The sequence below is a fragment of the Ictalurus furcatus genome, chromosome 8 (genome assembly GCF_023375685.1).
Source record: "Ictalurus furcatus strain D&B chromosome 8, Billie_1.0, whole genome shotgun sequence".
Classification (NCBI taxonomy): Eukaryota; Metazoa; Chordata; class Actinopteri; order Siluriformes; family Ictaluridae; genus Ictalurus; species Ictalurus furcatus.
The window spans coordinates 6,300,302-6,319,766 of NC_071262.1; the positions used below are offsets into that span (position 1 = coordinate 6,300,302).

Genomic DNA, 19,465 nt, shown 5'->3' on the forward strand with positions numbered 1-19,465 from the left:
GCTCTGAAACCTGTAAAGTTACGCATTTTTACTAAACTACGAGGGAAATTCGCTAGTTAAAGAATAGTTTAAGTGTAATGACATCACGTCTACAGAGAGTGGCCTGGTACAGTGTACCAGGGTAACGACACTTAGGCTTTATCCATAGCCTATACATTACGTTTCTCTACCGAAACGTGTGTAAATGATTTGAACAGTCAGCCTTTAGGAGTTACACAAGCCTGGGATTTGTTTTTATTCATGTATAAAACAAAATCGTTTACTTTCCGCCAGCAACTTCCTTAAATTACACAAAGCACACAGTGCACATGCCGATTGTTCACGTGTTAAATGTACCAACTGTAGTGATGTGTCGTTCATGAACGATTCGTTCATTTTGAACGAATCTTTAATATGACTCGGGAACAACGAGGTGTCTCAGAGAGTGATTCGATCATTTCATTCGGTTCATTGACCGCGCATGCGCTGTAATATCCCCATAGGTTCTGTACCGGAAACAGAAATGATTCGTTCACCTCTCGAGTCTTCGGGTACGAGTCGTTCGTTCACTGCATTCAGCCTATGGGGCGGTAACGTGACGGGTGAACGAACGACTCGAACCCCAAGACTAGAGAGGTGAATTAATCATTTCTGTTTCCGGGGAACAGACGTGACAAATGTGATGTGACAAAAGAAAGAGCAACTCGGATCTGGAGGTGAGGTGAACTAACAGTGTGCATAGCCTGAAGACCAGTTAAGCTATTAATTAATCATTTCTGTTTCTCATAATTCGGCCTTGGCTGCATTAGCCTATACTTTGTTATAGTTTATTAAGTACTAGATGTGTTGGAAAATTTAACATGTAACATTTTATTTATATTCTGCTGAGGGGGGTATTCGTTCACTTTACTGAATGAGATTCAAAGATCGAGTCAGTAAGATGATCTGAACTTCCAGACCCCACACGGTCACGTGATCATTACCCGCCAGTTTGCGGGTGGAGCTTGCACCAAGTCTGCGGTCCTGCAATGCCAACGGTCGTGGTCAGGTTCCACCTCGTGCACTGTAGACATGAGGAGTGCTTAATAATTACATGCAGTGTAGTTTCTTCAGAACACATTTACACACAACACACCCTATGCAAAGTAGATTTCACGCGTTGTTGCATTCAGAAACGTGTCATGGCAACACTTCTAACGCAAGCTGCTGAAGTGAGTTAAGGGCAGAGGCATGTTTCCCCGGCAGCTCTCACGGCAGACCTGTAGTCTGATGAGTCTCGTCCAGCACTGCTTTGTTTCTATAGGCGTGTGTGTGATGTCATCAGCTCTGTACTCAGACCGCACAGTAGATGAAAATGCGTGTTCTTTTAGTTCTGACCAAAACAAAATCCTCTAGAGAAAATGGAAACAGCTTCAGGACAAATTTGTCCGAGCAAAGTAAAAGTGGAAGGATGTAAATAGCAGGGATGCTGCAAGCAGCTACAGCTCTCATGCTATTCTGGAAATGCTTGGGTGGCCTTCTTGATTTTTGAAGGCACTGTATTACTGACTGCAGCTTTCATGATTCGGTCATGTTACTGGAAATGCTTCCAACAGTTTTAGACTCGTTATCACCCTTCTTGAGTACTGAGCTGTTTATACCCTCCACAGTGACACGCACGTGAGGAATGTTTTGGACAGGCATTGTCATTTGCATTCAGGATATATTTCATGTTATGCATAATAAAAGCGTGCGAGTTTGCTTTAAATTGAACCCAGTGCTTCGTAATCCTCTTTGGGGAACATGGCTGTTTGGCCTGATAGTGCATGTGCTGATAGAGATAGTGCATGTGCTGACAGCGCATATGCTGTCTCACGCTTGGAAGGATCTGTATTACAATGAATTTCAATCCCACTGGGTCCCCAAGTTTAGTGGAAATGAGGACAGTTAAGTCTGATCACAGACTCTCAGCAAACCATCTGACATCAAAAATGTATGTTTTGTATTATATTGTTCTTGTAGTTTACTATAGGTTATCTGTGTGACCATAAACCAGGGTGTCAAACTCAGTCAATTTAGGGGCCATATAAAAAAAAAAATAGACCAATCCGTGGGCCAGATATGGCTTATATTTATCTTCTGTTGGAAAAAAAATGTGAAGCTGCTCAAACTAGTCATTGCTTCATACAAATATGAACTTCACATAATAGGTAATACGACTTTAAGCATCAAATAACGAAAAGCAAACATAACTCAATCATGAATAACACTTAATGAACTGCCCAAACTATTTAAGTGTTTATCAGGGTTTCAGGATTATTTTGTTATGTTTGCTACTACTTGAAACCTGGCTTCTTTTCTTTGATGCAAGTTTGTGAATATTTGGGGTCAACTCCTGAGCTGCTGCAACTCTGGGAATTGAATGAAGGTGCTAGTCCATAAGTCGTGATCTGTGAGATGTTTATCTTCATAACGAAGGAAAGCTGTTCACACAGGTATGTACCACCTAACTCACAGCATACGGGTGAGCTGTAGGCGGGGCAGTGGCATCCTTTCTGCGATAAAAGCGTAAAACTGTCCAGTCCCGACTGAATCGCACTTTCCCGTCACAGCAAATGAGAAAGCTAAAGGATTTTCCTTTTTCAGTGAGGTGCTCTTGTAGATCGATGGCTAGTTCATCCACACAGTCTGCCACTGTATTTCTGCTAAGACTGACATTCGCAAATGCTTGTCTTTTATCAGGACACAGCACATCGCTAACTTTAAGCATGCAGTCCTTCAGAGAATCCACCTCGGTGTATAGTCGGCCTGATATAGCTATTTATTCAGCCACGATCTAACTGGCTTTTACAGCTGCATCCCTCTGTGCTTTTGCTTTAGAAAACATTGTTGGCTGGTGTACAAGGCCTTTCTTTATCTCTTCCACTTTCTGTTGCCTCTGCTGTCTATACAAGTCCCCATATATGTCCATGGTGTTTTGTCTCATAATGACGTCTTATGTTATTCGCTACGTACAGAGTCTCCTGGCAAACGAGACAGACAGGTTTTTCTTTATCTTCTGGCTGACTGACTGTTGGCTAGCTAACACTGTACTTTTTTATAATAGGGAACAATGTTGCTGTTAAAACCATTACTAAATTTGACATCTAGACAGTGTGCTGGATCAACTGTCGTGTGTGAGTATGTGTGTGTGTGTGAGAGAGAGAGGAGGGGTGGTGGTAACCTGATGTTCAAAGTAGAAAGTATGCTTCACTTTTTACACGTAAGCTAGGAACAACGTACTGTACGCATGACGCAAATTTCGTCATCAGCAGATTACACGCGTACTGTATGCACGCCGCCTGATTTTTCGAACCGCTCATTTAATTCTTTTGCACTATTTAGTTGTTCCACAAGGTGGCAACAGTGACCCAGGGCCATTGATTCTCTAGGTAGTTGAAGAACGTAAACGTTCGGAAGAGATGGAAACGTGCGCAGGTTATAAAGTATCCACATTTGTATAATTCTAACCTTAGAGTATAAGGATTTGTATATGGGTGCTAATCATGGTGAGAGATTGCACAAGCATTGCTCTTCATGTTGTTGTGATTGTTCTTTATTGTAGTCCTTCACACCAAAAAACCTGCTTTATTGCTCTGTACTGACTCTTGTAGGCCAGGAGTGGTAGTGCAAGTTGTCGTAATGCGTGTGCGTCAACCACCTGTGTACGCGTACATGTCAAATGGAGTATACTTTGAAAGGCTATGCATACGACTGTGCACATACGCTAGTGCACGCATAAAAAAATCCCGAAGTATATCAGAGGCATGCAGCATGTTTGCAAGACTTGCTGGGACTTGTAGTGCAGTGCGAATATGGAAAAATGAAAAAAGTTCCTATGGAAATGGGCCAAGATCAATTTAAAACTCATTTCAATGTGCGGGCCAGATAGAAATGTGCAGCAAGCCTTGTGTTTGACATATGTGCATTAGACTAACTGATAGTGTGTTGGTGCTGGGAGTGTGATTTTGGAGGGAATGTAGGGAAAACATTTTTTGATTCAGATATACATCAAGCAGCAATTATTAAACAGCAAGGTAAAAGGCAGGCATGAACTCTAATTAGGAGTTCCACCATTTTTTTGACTGACCAAAGATACCAAAGATACTTTTTTATCGACCCAAGAGATTTCTTTATTTCTACTGGCATACAAGAACAAACTTCACAAATTCACAAGTCACCTAGATAAAGTTGACATGAAATTAAAGTAACTGCTACCCATAAACATATTTTTGGATTAATTCCAACACTTGTAACACATTAATCTTGATGTGTAATCTAATTAAGTTAATCTTGGTGATTAGTAGATGGTAGAAAGCTAACATAGTGACAGTGCCATTGCCCTCCATTACAGGAGTGTGACTTGTGGTCTGAGATGTGTGGGAGCAATGCCTTATATATTTGTGTTTTTCACAGGTATGAACTAAGCCTATGGAGAGGACCACGGCCATGTTCTTTATACATCACTTAATAAATCACTTAAAGACATAAGCAAAAATAAAAATCGTGATAATTCCAGATGGGCTAATTAGGTACTTGGTATATCCAGATTGGGTTGTTTGAAAACTCCTGTTTTGCCTGGAAAAGGCAGTTATATGAAGACTCAGCACCTTGATCATTGATTGGCTAATGAGAATGGTATGCGACCCTGGAGAGACCATTAAAAGTTTTATTTTTCTCCTTCCTCACAGTGTAATAAGACATGTACAGACTTGCTTTACTGTGGCTACAGGACTTTTATTTTGAGTCAGGAAATTATAACGCTTGTGCAAGGTTTAGCCACTTTATTACATGCTCAATTTGCCATTTCAGGCTATTTATTTATTTATTTATTTATTTATTTAATACAGTAATACCCATGGTTTGGTTTATATTTGCTCTTCAACAAAACCCACAGTTTGAATAGTTGTAGTTCAACCTCTGTTTTGAGTAGACCCATAAAACATTTAAATTGTAATTGCAGTATTCTTCCTACAGTAATGCTGGATCTGGCAATAGCAATATGTCTCACATCCTAACTCCAATATAAATATCTGTAGACTTCTGAACTGAGTGGAGACATGAACTGAAGATGTTTATTTAATGCATAAACAGAAGACAGTGGATTTGCAGGGGCAGGGTTGGAAAAACAAATTAAAGACATGAAATGCAATAATGCCAGGGTAAAAATTGACAGTGCTTCAGCGAATTAGCTATGTTGCTCCTGGCCAGGTCTGTAAACGCAATCTGTACAAAGCTTTTTCAGTGGACTTCTTTACATAAAGGATCCAGTAGATAAGTTTTTATCACGTAGAGATTTGGGTAAGGAGATTCTTTGGATTAATCACCTTGAAATAACATTAGATAACTAAGTAGCTGTGCTAAATATGCTAATCGTAATATTTTCAGCTGAAAATCGATGAGAACCTGCTATAAATAAATGACTGGGCCGCAGAGGCACTCTTAACCATTTTTGTAAATCAGTATATATAAATTAGTCAAATTTCACTTATTTCTAGTGCTATATATTGTATGATTTAATGGCTGGCAAAACGTGAACATCAACTCAGCACACTGGAGACACGGCGCTCTGATTCTAGCTGCTGAAACAAGCAGATTATCTATGTAACATAAGTTACTCAGTGTGTGGAAATCTAATTGTTATTAATCATAAGCTAAATGTCATGTTTTTTAGTGCTATAACTTGACTTTCAAGCCCTTGATTGGCCATGTGGGCCAAAGTTTAATGGTAAAATGCAAAACAATTAGCTCCAGAGACACAGAGCTCATATGCTAGCTGTGATAACAAGAAAAGTACCCGTTTAGCATTATGGCGCTCAAAATAAGTGAAATCTAATCATTATTAATTATAATGATCCGAATTGTGTGTTTTCATTCTATAACTTGGGTTTTAAGTGCTTAAATGACTGCGTTGGCAAAAGCTAAATGGTAAAATGCTACCATCTGCCAGCCTTTGCACAGAACGCCATTGCTCACCACTCTAACAAGCAGAGTACTTCTGTAGTACTTCTGTTATGATAAGACAATAAAGTTACTCAGGATAAATCAAATGTAATTGTCATTAACCACCAAATACATAAATCAGCACTTGCTGCATGGATATGCTAATTTGAGAACTAGCTTAGAGGCTAAGGAACAGACAGAATTCTCACCTTCCTTTGATAACTGTGTGGGGAAAATCAGAAAATCACTTCAACTACTGGGTGACTGTAAACATAAATTAAAATGACACCTATAGTTATAGTAGGTGTAGGTATTTATTTCTCTACCAGTCCTCAAAGAAGTGGCTTATGGGTGTCAAGCTGCTGCAGATGATTGTTCCAACCTGTTCCAACTCCTCTTCTGTCTACAGCTGACAAAGTGTATTTATTTATTTATTTATTTTTATTAAACAAGGGTACACAATTTTAGAGAAGATGGCCATTAATTGAAGGTCAGGCAGCACATGTGAGAGACAAACAAATTAAAGCAAATTATGCAAACAGCAACTCCACTGTCAAGTTACATTCAAAACAACCTACATGAAATACAGTGACCTAAAAGACCTAATTTACCCTAACTGGGTAAATTAACCCAATAATACTGACTCCATAAAAAGAATTCATTCTTGCAAAATTTTTAATGGGATCATTGAAATGGCAGTCAGCTGACATGACGCATTACAAGAGCTCCAACTCACCTAGCAACCAGCTCAGCTGGCGATTTGACCCCATTAAAATAGATTTTTTTAAAGCAACAAAACTATCACCCATCATGTAAACATTTACATTTGTCTTATAAGTTCAGTAGACAAAATGTAAGTTTCTCAATCTGCATTATCATACCTGCATAATAATGATAACCTGCTTCAGTGCCTTTTGTAAAGATCACAGGAGAGTCTTCAAGACAGAGGACTTTGGACTTTTCTGTTTCATGGTAACAAGCAGCAGTTTATTTTGTCTTATTTACTTTAAAATGTCATGAAACACTAAACTACATGTTCTGAGATTTTAACTGAGGTGTTTGTATCGCACATCATAAAAGACAATGTAAGCATCTGTTAATTTGAATTGTAGGAGAAAACTGGTTAATTTTTAGCTTTTTTCCGCTACTTTCGTCTTCCGGGTTTAAAATCTCGTCCTGTGACATGCAGTGACATGGCAGTCTACTATAGTATTTCATGATGCGTCAGTGTTTCATAATTATTCATGAGCCTGCGTGTTCTTATCTTATGAGAAGATGCTGTCTCTTAATTATTCTTGACAGCACGTGGTGCTTTCCTACAGATGTAGTAGATGAGAGAGGCGTTCAAATGGGTCGGAGGTGTTTGTTTCATTGCTGTAAGAGTTCGAGTGTGTTTTCTCGGGAGAGCTACGAGAATTGGAGAAAGGTGGACTTCGGACTTGCTCATGAAAGTAGTTTGCATCTACACAATGACCTTGTACTCAGGCCCGAGGACTTTTATATCCCTTCAAAGGAGGTATGTGTCTAATCTTTAACTGACAGTTTTATTTGCCTTTTGAGCTAATTACAGCTCCGCATGCAAAATTATGCAACAAGAGTCCGTGTTGAAGGGAAGAGCCTTCGCCTTTTATTTGTGAAAAGCTCAAGCCTATTAGCTAACTACCATTCCGACACACTCCTCCCATCCACGCTGCATCCGGATTTGTTTTATGTTTTCTTCCGTAGTCACGCCAGGGGCTAATGGTTCAAATAGATAGGGCAGAGGACCTACACTTCTAGCTATTGTGTCTCCATTTAGCCCTGGGGATTCAGGAGGAGAGAAGACCTCTGCCTGCAAACTTTTTGTCACTATCCATCTTTATTGTGAGTGTTGTGAAGGCTCACCCCCCTCTTCCTCCCCTGCCTTTCCCTGCCACACCCACTCCCCCTTCCTTCTTTGCACAGACATCCACGCCCATTTAAACTGCATTTTTCAAAAACACTGAGAGGTAGACTTGAGCTGAAAGAGGGAGGTTTCATGACCCTTTAAGAATTGAAAAAAGTGAGGCTAGTGAGGGGATGATTGTTCATAACTCCAATAATGTACTCCAATCAGCACATAATGATACTATTTTTTTCAGTAGCAATTCAGTACATTGTAAGATTACCACTGTAAACTAAAAGACATTGTACATTCATTAATTTTTATGCTGCATTTTGAAGTTCCTTTCACAGTTTTCTTTGGATTGTACCATTATGCATTCATGTCAGCTGTTAAACTCTTATGAGGATTTATGATATTGTTTCAGGAATAAACATTCCTCATTTAGTTTCAAGGTCTGAGCCAAAATTCTCCCTTGCCCTATAGAGCACAACTGTGCTGTTTATATACTTCGTCATAGCCTGATGACAATGGTGAAAATGTCAATGTTCGTGGATTTTTGTCTGCTGTGAAAATGTGTTCTGCATTAAAAATATATATCTTTATGAAGTTCCAGACAACATGCTAATAAATGTTCCAGATCCATGTGAGTTGTGGTAGCCATCAATAATACAAGAGCTGTTTGTTTTTCTTGCTTTTTGTTTTGTGGTTTGTGTTTGTTTGTTTGTTTTTGCAACCAATTTCATGGGTTAGTTTGTGAAAACCACTTTAGTTAATCAGGTCAGGATTTTTGTCATGTATGTATTTTTAACAAGTGAGGAAGTTTGTTTTGCCTGGTCCAGAACATTGCATTCAGACAGATTACAGCATTGGGGTTGCTGGAAACACTCTACGTTTAAAAGTTTTTACAGATGGCTCCTTTTTAAAAATTGTCAGCCATGAGTGGAAATGATTTTGTGTGCTTAGAGATACGAAGTCTGTGTATGGCCTGAAGTTTTATTTTTTATTTATTTAGATATTTTTTTAACATGTACATTGGTGTTGGGGGCAGACCAATGTTTTAGTATTTTATTGTGTCGTTTATTACATTTTTTTTAAAGTACAAAGAAAAGCAGGTATTGCCGATTGCTGTAATAGTATTAGTGGAATATATCGTTAAACAGAAAACATCAGCTGCATGTTTGAGTGCATGTTCTGTCTGATGGCACACAGCTGCACAGTGAAACCAACACTGGAATGTTTTGTTCTTTCTGTAGGACTGTTCTGTTCGTGCTTGACAATGTTGTGTAAATAAAGATTTTGCAGATTTCACTCTCCAGTTAATAATTCTAATGGGAACAGCGATGTACTGTTCCCCATGCACGTTGCAAAGGTGACCGTCTCAGTTAGGCTATCTGTAAGCTCTTGTTCAGTGTCATTAGAGGAAAATACATATGTGGAGCCAAAAAGAGCTGAGCCGTGTCTGGGGTCTCCGTGTCTGGGGTCTCCGTGTCGTAGTTATTGGTGTCTCGGGGTCTGGGGTATCAGTGTCTGGGGTATCGGTGCTCTCGTCATACAGGTCTGAATAAAAGGCAGTTCATAATCTTCGGTTTTCAGGTGACTGTAGCAACTGGTTCCTGGCAGATTTAACACACACACACACACACACACTTCCCTCTGAATTCAGTGAATAAAATACTAATTTTGCTAAATATCTTCTGCGTTCGCTTTTTTTTTTCAGGATATTTTTTTCTGTAGTCTCCGTCTCTAGTCAAAAGCGTTGGAACAATAATGTAGGAGTGCAAAATTAGCACCATTAGCGTTCCGAGCTGTGAGAGTCGGGGAACATGGTACATTCGTTTTTGTGGCATAGCGACATCTAGTGTTCAAACATTTTCTATATAATTACTATTAGAATTCTGCTCCAAGAAAGAGTAATCTTAACTCATTACCTACACACTAGTGTAACTGGTGATTATTGCACCATCACACCAAGACTCTTACAATAACTATTAAAACATATTATTTTATTTCCTTAATCAGAAACATGTACAGGACTTGTGTTCACTCTCTAGTTATAGTGTTTTTGCACTAGTGGTTGCTGATCTACAAGTTGCATACTTGATCAGACCTTCTCTGTATCCTCCCTACAGGTGTCTAGAAGCTTTGGTAGTTTACTTCAAGGCAGGCAGAAAGGAGGAGCCATACGTAACCATCACAAGGAAGATGAAGCTAAAAAATGGTAAAGCCATCGGCTCCCCCATGGAATGGGAGATCGGCCATTCAGAGCGCAAGCTGGCTGTCCATCGTGATGCCTTTAAACGCACAGCTGTTATCCAAGCGTTCCTCGGTTCCACACCTCAGCTCACACTCCAGCTGTACGCTACCATTCAAGAGAAATACATCCTTCCTGCTAGACGTGAGGGTTTTATATTTGTTTCATTGTTGTTTTTATATAAAGCATCCAGAGTTAAATGGAAGACTGATGGAATTTATTTATGAAACAAATAAATGATGCAAATTAAATAATTAAATTGTAAAATAAATTTAACATATTTCGTTAAAATGTTCAATAACAACTTTGCTCAAATTACTTGAGCTGATATTACTGGTATTACTGATGCCGACCCACTTCGAGTAGCCTAATATCAGTTAGTCCTGAAGATGGTCTAGTTCATCCAATCTGATGGTACGTTTGGTTTTGGTGGCTGATGTTGAGAGATTTAATGGTATGCACAAAGACATCCTCATGAAAGAGTCAAATGAATAATTACATTCAGAAATAATTAAATAAGCATTGAAAATAAACAAACTACGTTCAGTATATTCCACTTAATTGTATTTCATATTTAAATTGATTACTGTCCATTAAAATAATGATCTCTTGTTTAATTATGAATATCATATTTGTTTCATATTGGCACTCTCAGCCCTTCCTTCCTAAGCTAGTACTATCCGTTTAAACAGAATGAAAAACAAAATCTTTGTCAAACTGCAAACATTGCAAATGACACAGTTTTACAGTAAGAATAAAGTAAGGATAGACTGTCATTCTGGAAATGCTAATAAATAACAACAAAATGTTTAAGTATTTTGCACTAAATTGTTCCCATTTTTCCAGTTACCCTGATGATCATCTCCCTGATCTCAATCACATACGGAGCGCTGGTGTGCAGTGTGTTGGCAATCCAGATCCGTTATGACGAATACAAAGTGAGCGTGAAGACTGGTGCATATTTGTGCATGGTGTTGTGGCGTGGTTTGGAGATTGCCACTCGTGTCACCTCATTGGTACTCTTCAGCACAGCCCTAACCTACTGGGTGGTTCTGGTGGGTCTGGCCAACCTGCTCATCTTCTTCTTCCAGCCGTGGGTGGAGTTCTGGGCACGGAGAGCCTCACTGCCTGAGAACATCGAGAAGAACTTGAGCAAGCTGGGGACGTGTGTGGTGCTGTGCCTGGTTACACTGCTCTATGCCTGCATCAACATCTTCTGCTGGTCAGCTGTGCAGTTGAACCTGGCCGAGCAGGAACTACTAGAGAAGCAGCCCCGCTGGAGCCGCCTGGCCATATACTATACAGTACGCCTCATCGAAAATGTGGCACTCATTGTTGCCTGGTACTTCTTTAAGTCAGACTTCTATGAATATGTGTGTGCGCCGCTGCTCGCTGTGCAATTGATTGTATGCTATGGCCTCGCTGTGCTCTTTATGCTGCTCTTCTACCAGTTCTGCCACCCGGCACGCAAACTCTTCAAGCATAACGTAGAAGACTGCCTGCGTTGTGCTTGCTGCTGGAGAAAAGAGCATACGCTGGTTCCGCAGGTTCCACCAAACCCAGACCTCACTGTTCAGCTGGGGGTACGAGAAACAGATATCTTGGAGGACATGGAGGCAGCTTGACATGACCGTGTATTTCATTTGGTCAGATCTGGCCCCCCCAAGCCTAGCACATTTGCACGAATCCATGATCATGAACATCATTTGAGCCTTGATAAGGGCAGTATGAGCCATACAGAAACTGCTGTAGCTCATTTCAAGAACAAAGTCCTTGAAATCAAATATTTTTGAATCCAAAAATATTGTTGAACAAAAAAGCCTTACTACTCTAATTTTAGACTTCACTACTTTGGTGTGCATTGGCAGGGAATGAGATTGTAGAGAGCTGGGGTTTTTTGGCTGCTACATACCAAAGAATGTTGCAAAGAATGAGATGATTCACAAAGATAGCCTTCACAAAGGGTTGAAATGTCAGTACTTAGCCCAGGTGTGTTGGAAGCAGGCCAGATGTCTGACTCAAGAATGGAGTTTATGTGATAATTTGGGGCATCCCCTGCTTTATGTAAAAACACAAGCCAGCCATTCATTCCCGTAAAGTGCACTTTGAAACATTACAGAGATAAGCTGGGAGGCCTCCTATAAGAATCATTTTCCTGTAGGTAATGGAGGAAGGCAAACACTTTACGTGCGAGTGTTTACCTCAGTTTTACGTAGCTGTGGATGTCATGCAGAAGATAAACCTGATAGATGCCTATTTAAATTGATGACGGAGATTATAAGTGCAGAAAAAAAAACTAATGCTTTTTTTTTGTTGCTTGTTTTGTGCCTGAATCACGTGCCTCTGCTGATTGTAACTTGAATATAATATTAATAAAATAATTAGAATGTCTAAACTGAGTTGTTTTTTTTTTTTCTCATTTACAGAATAGTGTTGTTTCTTGTGTTAATTGAAAGGAATAGCTATAAACTGTTTCTGCACTGAGAGGTTAGGGGTTTTCAGGAGCACAGAGGAGCTGATTCCCTACATTGTGTTTACATGAGTGACGAGAATAATATGTGTAGATTATAGCATGGGATAAAGGTGATTATAATATCATGTGTTTATAATTTCACACTGCTTTACAGAGAAATGCTTTATTTAAAATGGCAAAGTCATAACTTTTAGTCAGTGTAATTGTTAACTGCTTTGTGTATTTAATCATTATGGCCAGTTTAAAAGCTTCTAATGTATATGAATAAACAAACCAAGGAATAGGCTGTGTCTGTGTGTGTCCTTACAAGGTTTTTATAGACACAACTGCATATCAGTTTTGTGAACAAGTTTCTAACAAAGTGGTTCCTGCACCTTCTATGTCCGAGTGCAAGCCTCAGGTTTCCATAACTGCTTGAATAAGGCGAGTGTGTCAGATGGGTTAGGTTATAGGTGTCGTGTTTGCACATTAACCAGCAAAACTCCGTCATTACTGTAATGTTCTGTAATGCTCCTGTTTTTTCGCCCCGGGTTTCCGTGTGGAGCCTGAGGCGGAGTCTGCAGTGTCACTTTATAACACACGCACACGCACACACACACACCTGCTGTGAGTCGAGCTGAGGATTTCTCTCTCTGACACACACAACATTAAATAAGCATGGCTAACTGGATTGTAAACCATGGACTGGAAACCTTTATTTTGGTAAGATATAATATTGACTATTGTTTTGAAATAGTTTACATATGGATTCTTCAGTAAGCGATTAAAACGTGTGAAATGTTTAGTTGAGCAGTGTTCCAGGCACTATCTGACATCACTGTAGCTGAGAATGTGTACAATGTTTAGACAGACTGCTGATTTCCTCACAATCCTGCTGAAAACAATCGGTCAAACTGGTAGACCATCTTTGCCAGCTGGTAAGTGCTGGAAGAAAGCTGTTTTATGAATTGTCATGACTAATGCTGGACAAGTTATTTTAACTCCCATTATAGCTGTCTTATTATTGTTAAAGTAACTTATTTATCTTTAGTAATGATAAATCAGAAAACAGACTTCTACCAACCCTTAAAGATGTGTCTACCAGTTTGACCAGCTCAGCCTGTGTTTTTGGTCAGACTAAGTTGGATTTTTTTTAGCAGGGAATCCTTTGTGCAGTTTCTTCCATCAGAGACAACAACAGGGTGTTTTATAAAACCTTGTGATTATATTTGTAGGTGGTCTGGATGGGCATCAACATCTTCTTGTTCGTTCACTTTTATCTGTTATATGATTTGGAGCCTCGGTTCTTCTACACACGTGTGCTGTTGGGGGTGAGAGTTCATCCACATCACTACACATTAACACATTACTACACTACCCAAAGCATCTACAGTTTAGAGCCTATTTTCTGTATTTTACTATCCTGTGTATTTATTGTTCTGCACTTGTCTCACACTGTTGTCTTTGCACTTTATGTAGTCTTGTGTACTGTAATAGTCCTGGAGAAATGACATTTCGTTCCAACGTCTACAAGCTATATAGAGGAATGACAAAAAACCCAAAAACGCTTGACTTAATGATTTTTCTTTCACATAGTTACTGACTCCGAATGTCTTTTAGAACAATAAATGTTTTAAGATGCACATTTTTACATCAGCTACAAATTAATAAAACAATAGGTATTGCTAATAGACATATTCACCTCGTATAGAACGTGCTTTACAAAACCACACTATACAGTTCTTCTGGATTGAATCTAAGTGGATAATACTTTATAAGTGGCATTTATAAGACTGATAATTCAACAGAATTGTAAGAATTGTATGTGTGTTGGCTTCCAGTCTGCACTGTCATGGGCAAGAGCTCCTGCTGCTGTTCTCAACTTTAACTGCATGCTCATCCTCCTCCCTGTGTGTCGTAACCTGCTGTCTCTGGTCCGTGGGTCCTTCATGGTGAGTTATTTGGGCGAAAATTTGGCCCTGACTGATATAAACATTATTGTCACTGGTACTATAACTAAGTTAAAAAGTTTTAAATTTCCAATAAGAAATAATATCAGCTAATATAATTTAGTATTGTGAAAACCAATACTTTCAGGTAAATTAGGCTAAATCATGAAATAATTCAAATATATAATGTAAATCAGTAAATCTAATTACATTGGTAATGTCAAGGAACAATTTATATAAAGCTCATCAAATAGATGACACAATTTCCTCTCGGTTTAAATTTGAATACGAGTATTGTGGTTGTGGAGATTGTTGCATAGTTTATCGTGTCCACCTACTGCACTACCTGTGGTTTTTTGGCTATTGCATCCTGGTGGATTCAGACTAGTAACTAAATATTTAACTAATGTGTTTTCAAGAGTCTGTTAAATATTGAAGTACTTTCAAACTGAATTTTTGCTCATAATTTTCTCACAATGCAATGTCTGGAGAGATTCTTATGATGTGTGTTTTGTGTCTGGGCGAGTGTGGTACACAAATGCCCTGAAATCACTTTTGTTGACGCACAGGTTCATGAGACTATATCAGCATGATTTCTTGTGGAAACTTTTCTTATGAAAGCTTAATACCAGCTGATTCTTTAGTAAACCAATATATTGGTTGGCCCCAGTGAAACATATGTGTGTATATGGTAGTGTTTTAGAGATAGCGGGTAATCTGTGACCTTTTTCACATAACGTTTCTGTTGTTTCATTGTAGTGCTGTGGACGAACCGTGCGGAAACAGCTGGACAAAAATCTTACATTCCACAAACTGGTCGCCTATATGATTGCCTTGATGACTGGTAAACTCCGTTGTTGTTTCCTGAATAAATAACTAAAAGGAAATGGTAGTGATATCCATTTACCTGACCAATGATTGTGTAATACAGACACCGCCTTTCAGGATTTTACATCTGATAAGGTTTTACAGCTCAGTTTTCAGTGTACGTGCAAAAGACGGTAAACCAGATCTGCACCTAGGCTGCCGTGTAGAAAAAGACAAGTATTGCTAAATATTTACCAAGGATAAATAGACTTTTATGATTGTAGATAGTGAGATATCACAGATTAACAGATGAAAATTACTTAGTTAGCAAATTATTTCCAAAAAAAAACAAAACAACAACTTTAATATAAGGTACACAAACTGGTTTTTTCTCCAGGCCAGTAATATTGAATTCAGTCTGTACCACTTCATGTACCTATGTGTTGTATGTAGTCTTCTCTTTCCACAATGATTTTTTTTTAAAATCTACAATGTGAATAAGGGCAGATCTATGTTTTCAAAGAATGAGAAAATACATTTTATGGTCAGTGCAAAATATCTTGTAAATTTCAGTTACACCTTGATTTTTTTCAGCAACTTGACAAACACACACCAATATAGTATGTGCCAATAGTTTCAAAAATAGCTTTGTACATATTGTTTAGCATGCTACTGAAAGTTTCTTCAGTTGAATTAGGAGTGAATGGAATCATGAATTACAAAATTCCTGTCTTTTTCACTGTCCAGCGGTTCACATCATTGCCCATTTGATGAACGTGGAATGGTTTATTGATAGCCGTCATGGACGTTTTGGTCCCCTTGCTGGTAACCTCTCCATGCTTGGGTATGAGGATGTCGGTGATGATGATCATCATGATGATGATGATGATGATGATGATGAATCCACTTACCTCAATCCTGTCCCGTCCGACTCCACGGTGAATCTGACCACTTGAAATTTTGTGTTTTAATTAGTATACTGCCTGTCTTTTTTCAAACATGTTTTAATGTGTTAAAAGTTTTTAAACTTATATTTATGCTTCGAACATCTATGTATGCCTGCATGTGCATGCCATTAACAGCAGTACTATGTTTATATCCTAGACACCACTCCTATTTGCGTTCACTACCATTGCTGGCCTTACAGGAGTTGTGATCACCCTCGCTCTTATCCTTATGATTACATCATCGATGGAGGTGATACGACGAAGCTACTATGAGGTGTTCTGGTACACCCACCACCTCTTCATCATTTTCTTTGCAGGCCTGGTCTTTCATGGGGCAGGGTGAGGCATTCAGGAACTGATGGCATTGCTCGAAATAATTGTATTTGCTTACTAGAAAATTAATTACTTAAGGTGTATTTTGCATCTGATGCAGGCGCATTGTTCGAAGTCAGTCGGCCAACCCGCCTCACAACACTACGTTCTGCAAAAATTATCCAGAGAAGTGGGGTCATATTCCTGAATGTCCCATTCCTCAGTTTGCAGGAGGATTTCCTCAGGTAAAGGAAATTGTTTACAGATACTGTACTGATGTATGAAATGTACCGCTTTCTTGTAGGAATATTTTTTCCTGCTGCGTAACTTCCATTTCCTAATGTCCTTTTCTAGACTTGGATGTGGGTGATTGGTCCTATGATCATTTACATATGTGAGAGGCTGTTGCGCTTTATCCGCTATATTCAGACTGTAAATTACAAAAAGGTAAGCTCTCAGTAATGCCGAAGCATCAGAGGTAAAAGTAGATATTTCTTTTATAACAGTGGATCTGTCTCAATTGTACTCTAAGATTGTGATGCATCCATCCAACGTCCTGGAGCTGCAGTTAGTGAAGTCTGGATTTAAAATGGATGTTGGACAGTATGTCTTTTTGAACTGTCCAGCCATCTCCCAACTCGAATGGCACCCATTTACAATGACATCAGCCCCTGAAGAGGACTTCTTCAGCGTACACATCCGCTCAGCCGGGGACTGGACAGAGAAGCTCATCAAGATGGTAGAAAATTTACCAGAGGGGAGTGAGGGACCCAAGTAAGCCAGCACACCTAATTGTTCTCCTGTTGTATGCTTGTTTTTATAACACATTTTGACAAAATTGTCTACAACATAAGTAAATCAAATAAGTTTAAAAATAAAAAAAATCTTATAGAGTAGTTCCATATCTCAGCAAGGCTAATTATCTGGTTTCAGATTAGGTGTGGATGGTCCATTTGGAACAGCCAGTGAAGATATGTTTGATTACGAGGTCAGCATGCTGGTGGGCGCTGGCATTGGCGTGACCCCATTTGCTTCCATCTTGAAGTCCATTTGGTATAAATTTAAGGATTCCAACCCCAAGCTACGCACCAGAAAGGTATGAATGTACAAGACCTGCCCAGGCAGACTTAGCACTAGGCAAATGTAGGGAACTGCCTTGGGACTCCAGAAGCCAAGGGCCCCTAAAAATGCAAATTATATGTATTTTTAATTATTAATGCTAAATAACATATGCTCAAAATTTAAATATTGATGTTAAAATACTGAATAAGGACCCAAATCACTAAATCCAACCCTGGACCTGCCAAACATTCAAATCATGCTATCAGCTAGATCATGTGTCAAACTCCTGAAGGGTCACAACCCTCCAAAGTTTGTGTTGTGTTTAGCCCCTTTCTAACACTACTAAACTGATGAGTTAAATCAGGCTTATTAAATGAATGTAGTACTACAGCCCTAAAGGACTTGAACCTGACAATAAGGCTAGACTATAATCCTTTTATTTCTCATTATAGACCAGAAAATATTTCACTGCCTAAAGCATGTTTGAGCAGATTACTGTTAGCTTGGCACATCTCTCACTTGGGGTTCTATCCCCTACAGATTTACTTCTATTGGTTGTGCAGGGAGACACATGCCTTTGAGTGGTTTGCAGATCTGCTGCAGGTACTTGAGAAGGAGATGGAGGAGAGAGGCATGAAGGACTTTCTTACATACAAACTCTACCTCACTGGGTGGGACCATACACATGTATGTCTGTTTTATCTGCTGTGAGACAAACCATTTAGATACGGTACAAAATGTGAAGGCCGTGCTGTGATGTTATAGATGTTACTCATTTTGTAATTCTAGGCAGCCCACGTGATGGTGCATTTTGATAAAGACACTGATGTTATTACTGGTCTGAAGCAGAAGACTCACTATGGAAGACCAAACTGGGATAAGGAATTTGAGCAAGTTCGACAAGAGAACCCCTCGTGAGTCTTAAACTTAAAACATGACCACATCATGTTTGTCTGACAAAATATCCTTAATCAATTTCACTATCTGTGCTTACAGGTCAGTGGTTGGTACGTTCCTCTGTGGCCCAGCCGCCTTAGCTAAAGATTTGGAAAATAAATGTGTGAAATATTCTGACGTTGATCTGCGAAAGACCAGATTTTACTTCAACAAAGAGAACTTCTGAACTGTTGCAAGCAACCAGTTGAACCAGAAGGACAAGCTCTTCCGTGTTCCATTCCCTTTCCAGTGGGAGTTTATGAAGTGACTCAACGGCTGCCTGCATCTGGAGCCCGGAAATTATTTAGAAACTAACTAAACTGATAAATCTGCAGAGACAAAATATGTCCTCATGTATCTATAGTAGTGTTAGCATGAGCCTGCTAATCAATATAGTACAAGTTTTAAGATCTGCCCACACACACAATCACATTGAGCCTGTGTTTACTCTGCAGATCAACTGATCTCCTTTATCCTACTTTGAAAGACATCTGCTTGAAGTGATTTTTAACATTTTGTAGGTCAACTGTAAGCATGTATGTAACTACAAATCTTTAAGACTTTTGTGTGTGGGATTTAAGGTGTTTTCTTTAATCTGGGTGTGGCCGTCGTTTGCTATGGAGGAAATAATTCTGGTGTTCTGGGTTCAACAATGTAGTTACGAAATATGAGAATTCATTAAGTAAACATACAAGTCTGTTTCTCCACAGAAAACTTTGCCATTGTAGACAAAGTGGGGAAAGATAAAGTTTCTTAGAAAGTGTTAATTTGTTACAGCCACATTAGATTAGTCACACGAGATTGGTCATTTCCTTATTCCTGTTGGTTTCACCTGCACTTGAATTGATTGTATTGTATTTGCACGAACCACGACAAGTTTCTCAAATTATTTTATTGAGAAAAAAAAGACGACAAATGTAGCTTTGGCAATAATGAAATTAAATT

At 39.0% G+C, this 19,465-nt stretch overlaps 2 protein-coding genes across 2 annotated transcripts in view; both read left to right on the forward strand.

Annotated features, from left to right (window-relative positions):
• Positions 1 to 12,741, forward strand: part of xkrx (XK related X-linked) — a 14,078-nt gene extending 1,337 nt beyond the window's left edge. The window contains exons 2-3 of the mRNA XM_053630425.1: positions 9,934 to 10,199; positions 10,902 to 12,741. Of these exons, the coding sequence (XP_053486400.1) occupies positions 9,934 to 10,199; positions 10,902 to 11,680 (1,045 nt within the window). The 3' untranslated portion in view covers positions 11,681 to 12,741. The remainder of the gene's footprint in view (positions 1 to 9,933; positions 10,200 to 10,901) is intronic.
• A 119-nt stretch (positions 12,742 to 12,860) lies between these two features.
• Positions 12,861 to 19,436, forward strand: nox1 (NADPH oxidase 1). The gene is made up of 13 exons (XM_053630422.1): positions 12,861 to 13,230; positions 13,743 to 13,838; positions 14,349 to 14,459; positions 15,216 to 15,300; positions 16,011 to 16,201; positions 16,368 to 16,549; positions 16,644 to 16,767; positions 16,877 to 16,969; positions 17,055 to 17,296; positions 17,456 to 17,618; positions 18,125 to 18,271; positions 18,374 to 18,498; positions 18,581 to 19,436. The coding sequence occupies exons 1-13, from the start codon at positions 13,186 to 13,188 to the stop codon at positions 18,705 to 18,707; spliced, it is 1,731 nt and encodes a 576-aa protein (XP_053486397.1). The 5' UTR covers positions 12,861 to 13,185; the 3' UTR covers positions 18,708 to 19,436.
• Positions 19,437 to 19,465: the final 29 nt, after the last annotated feature.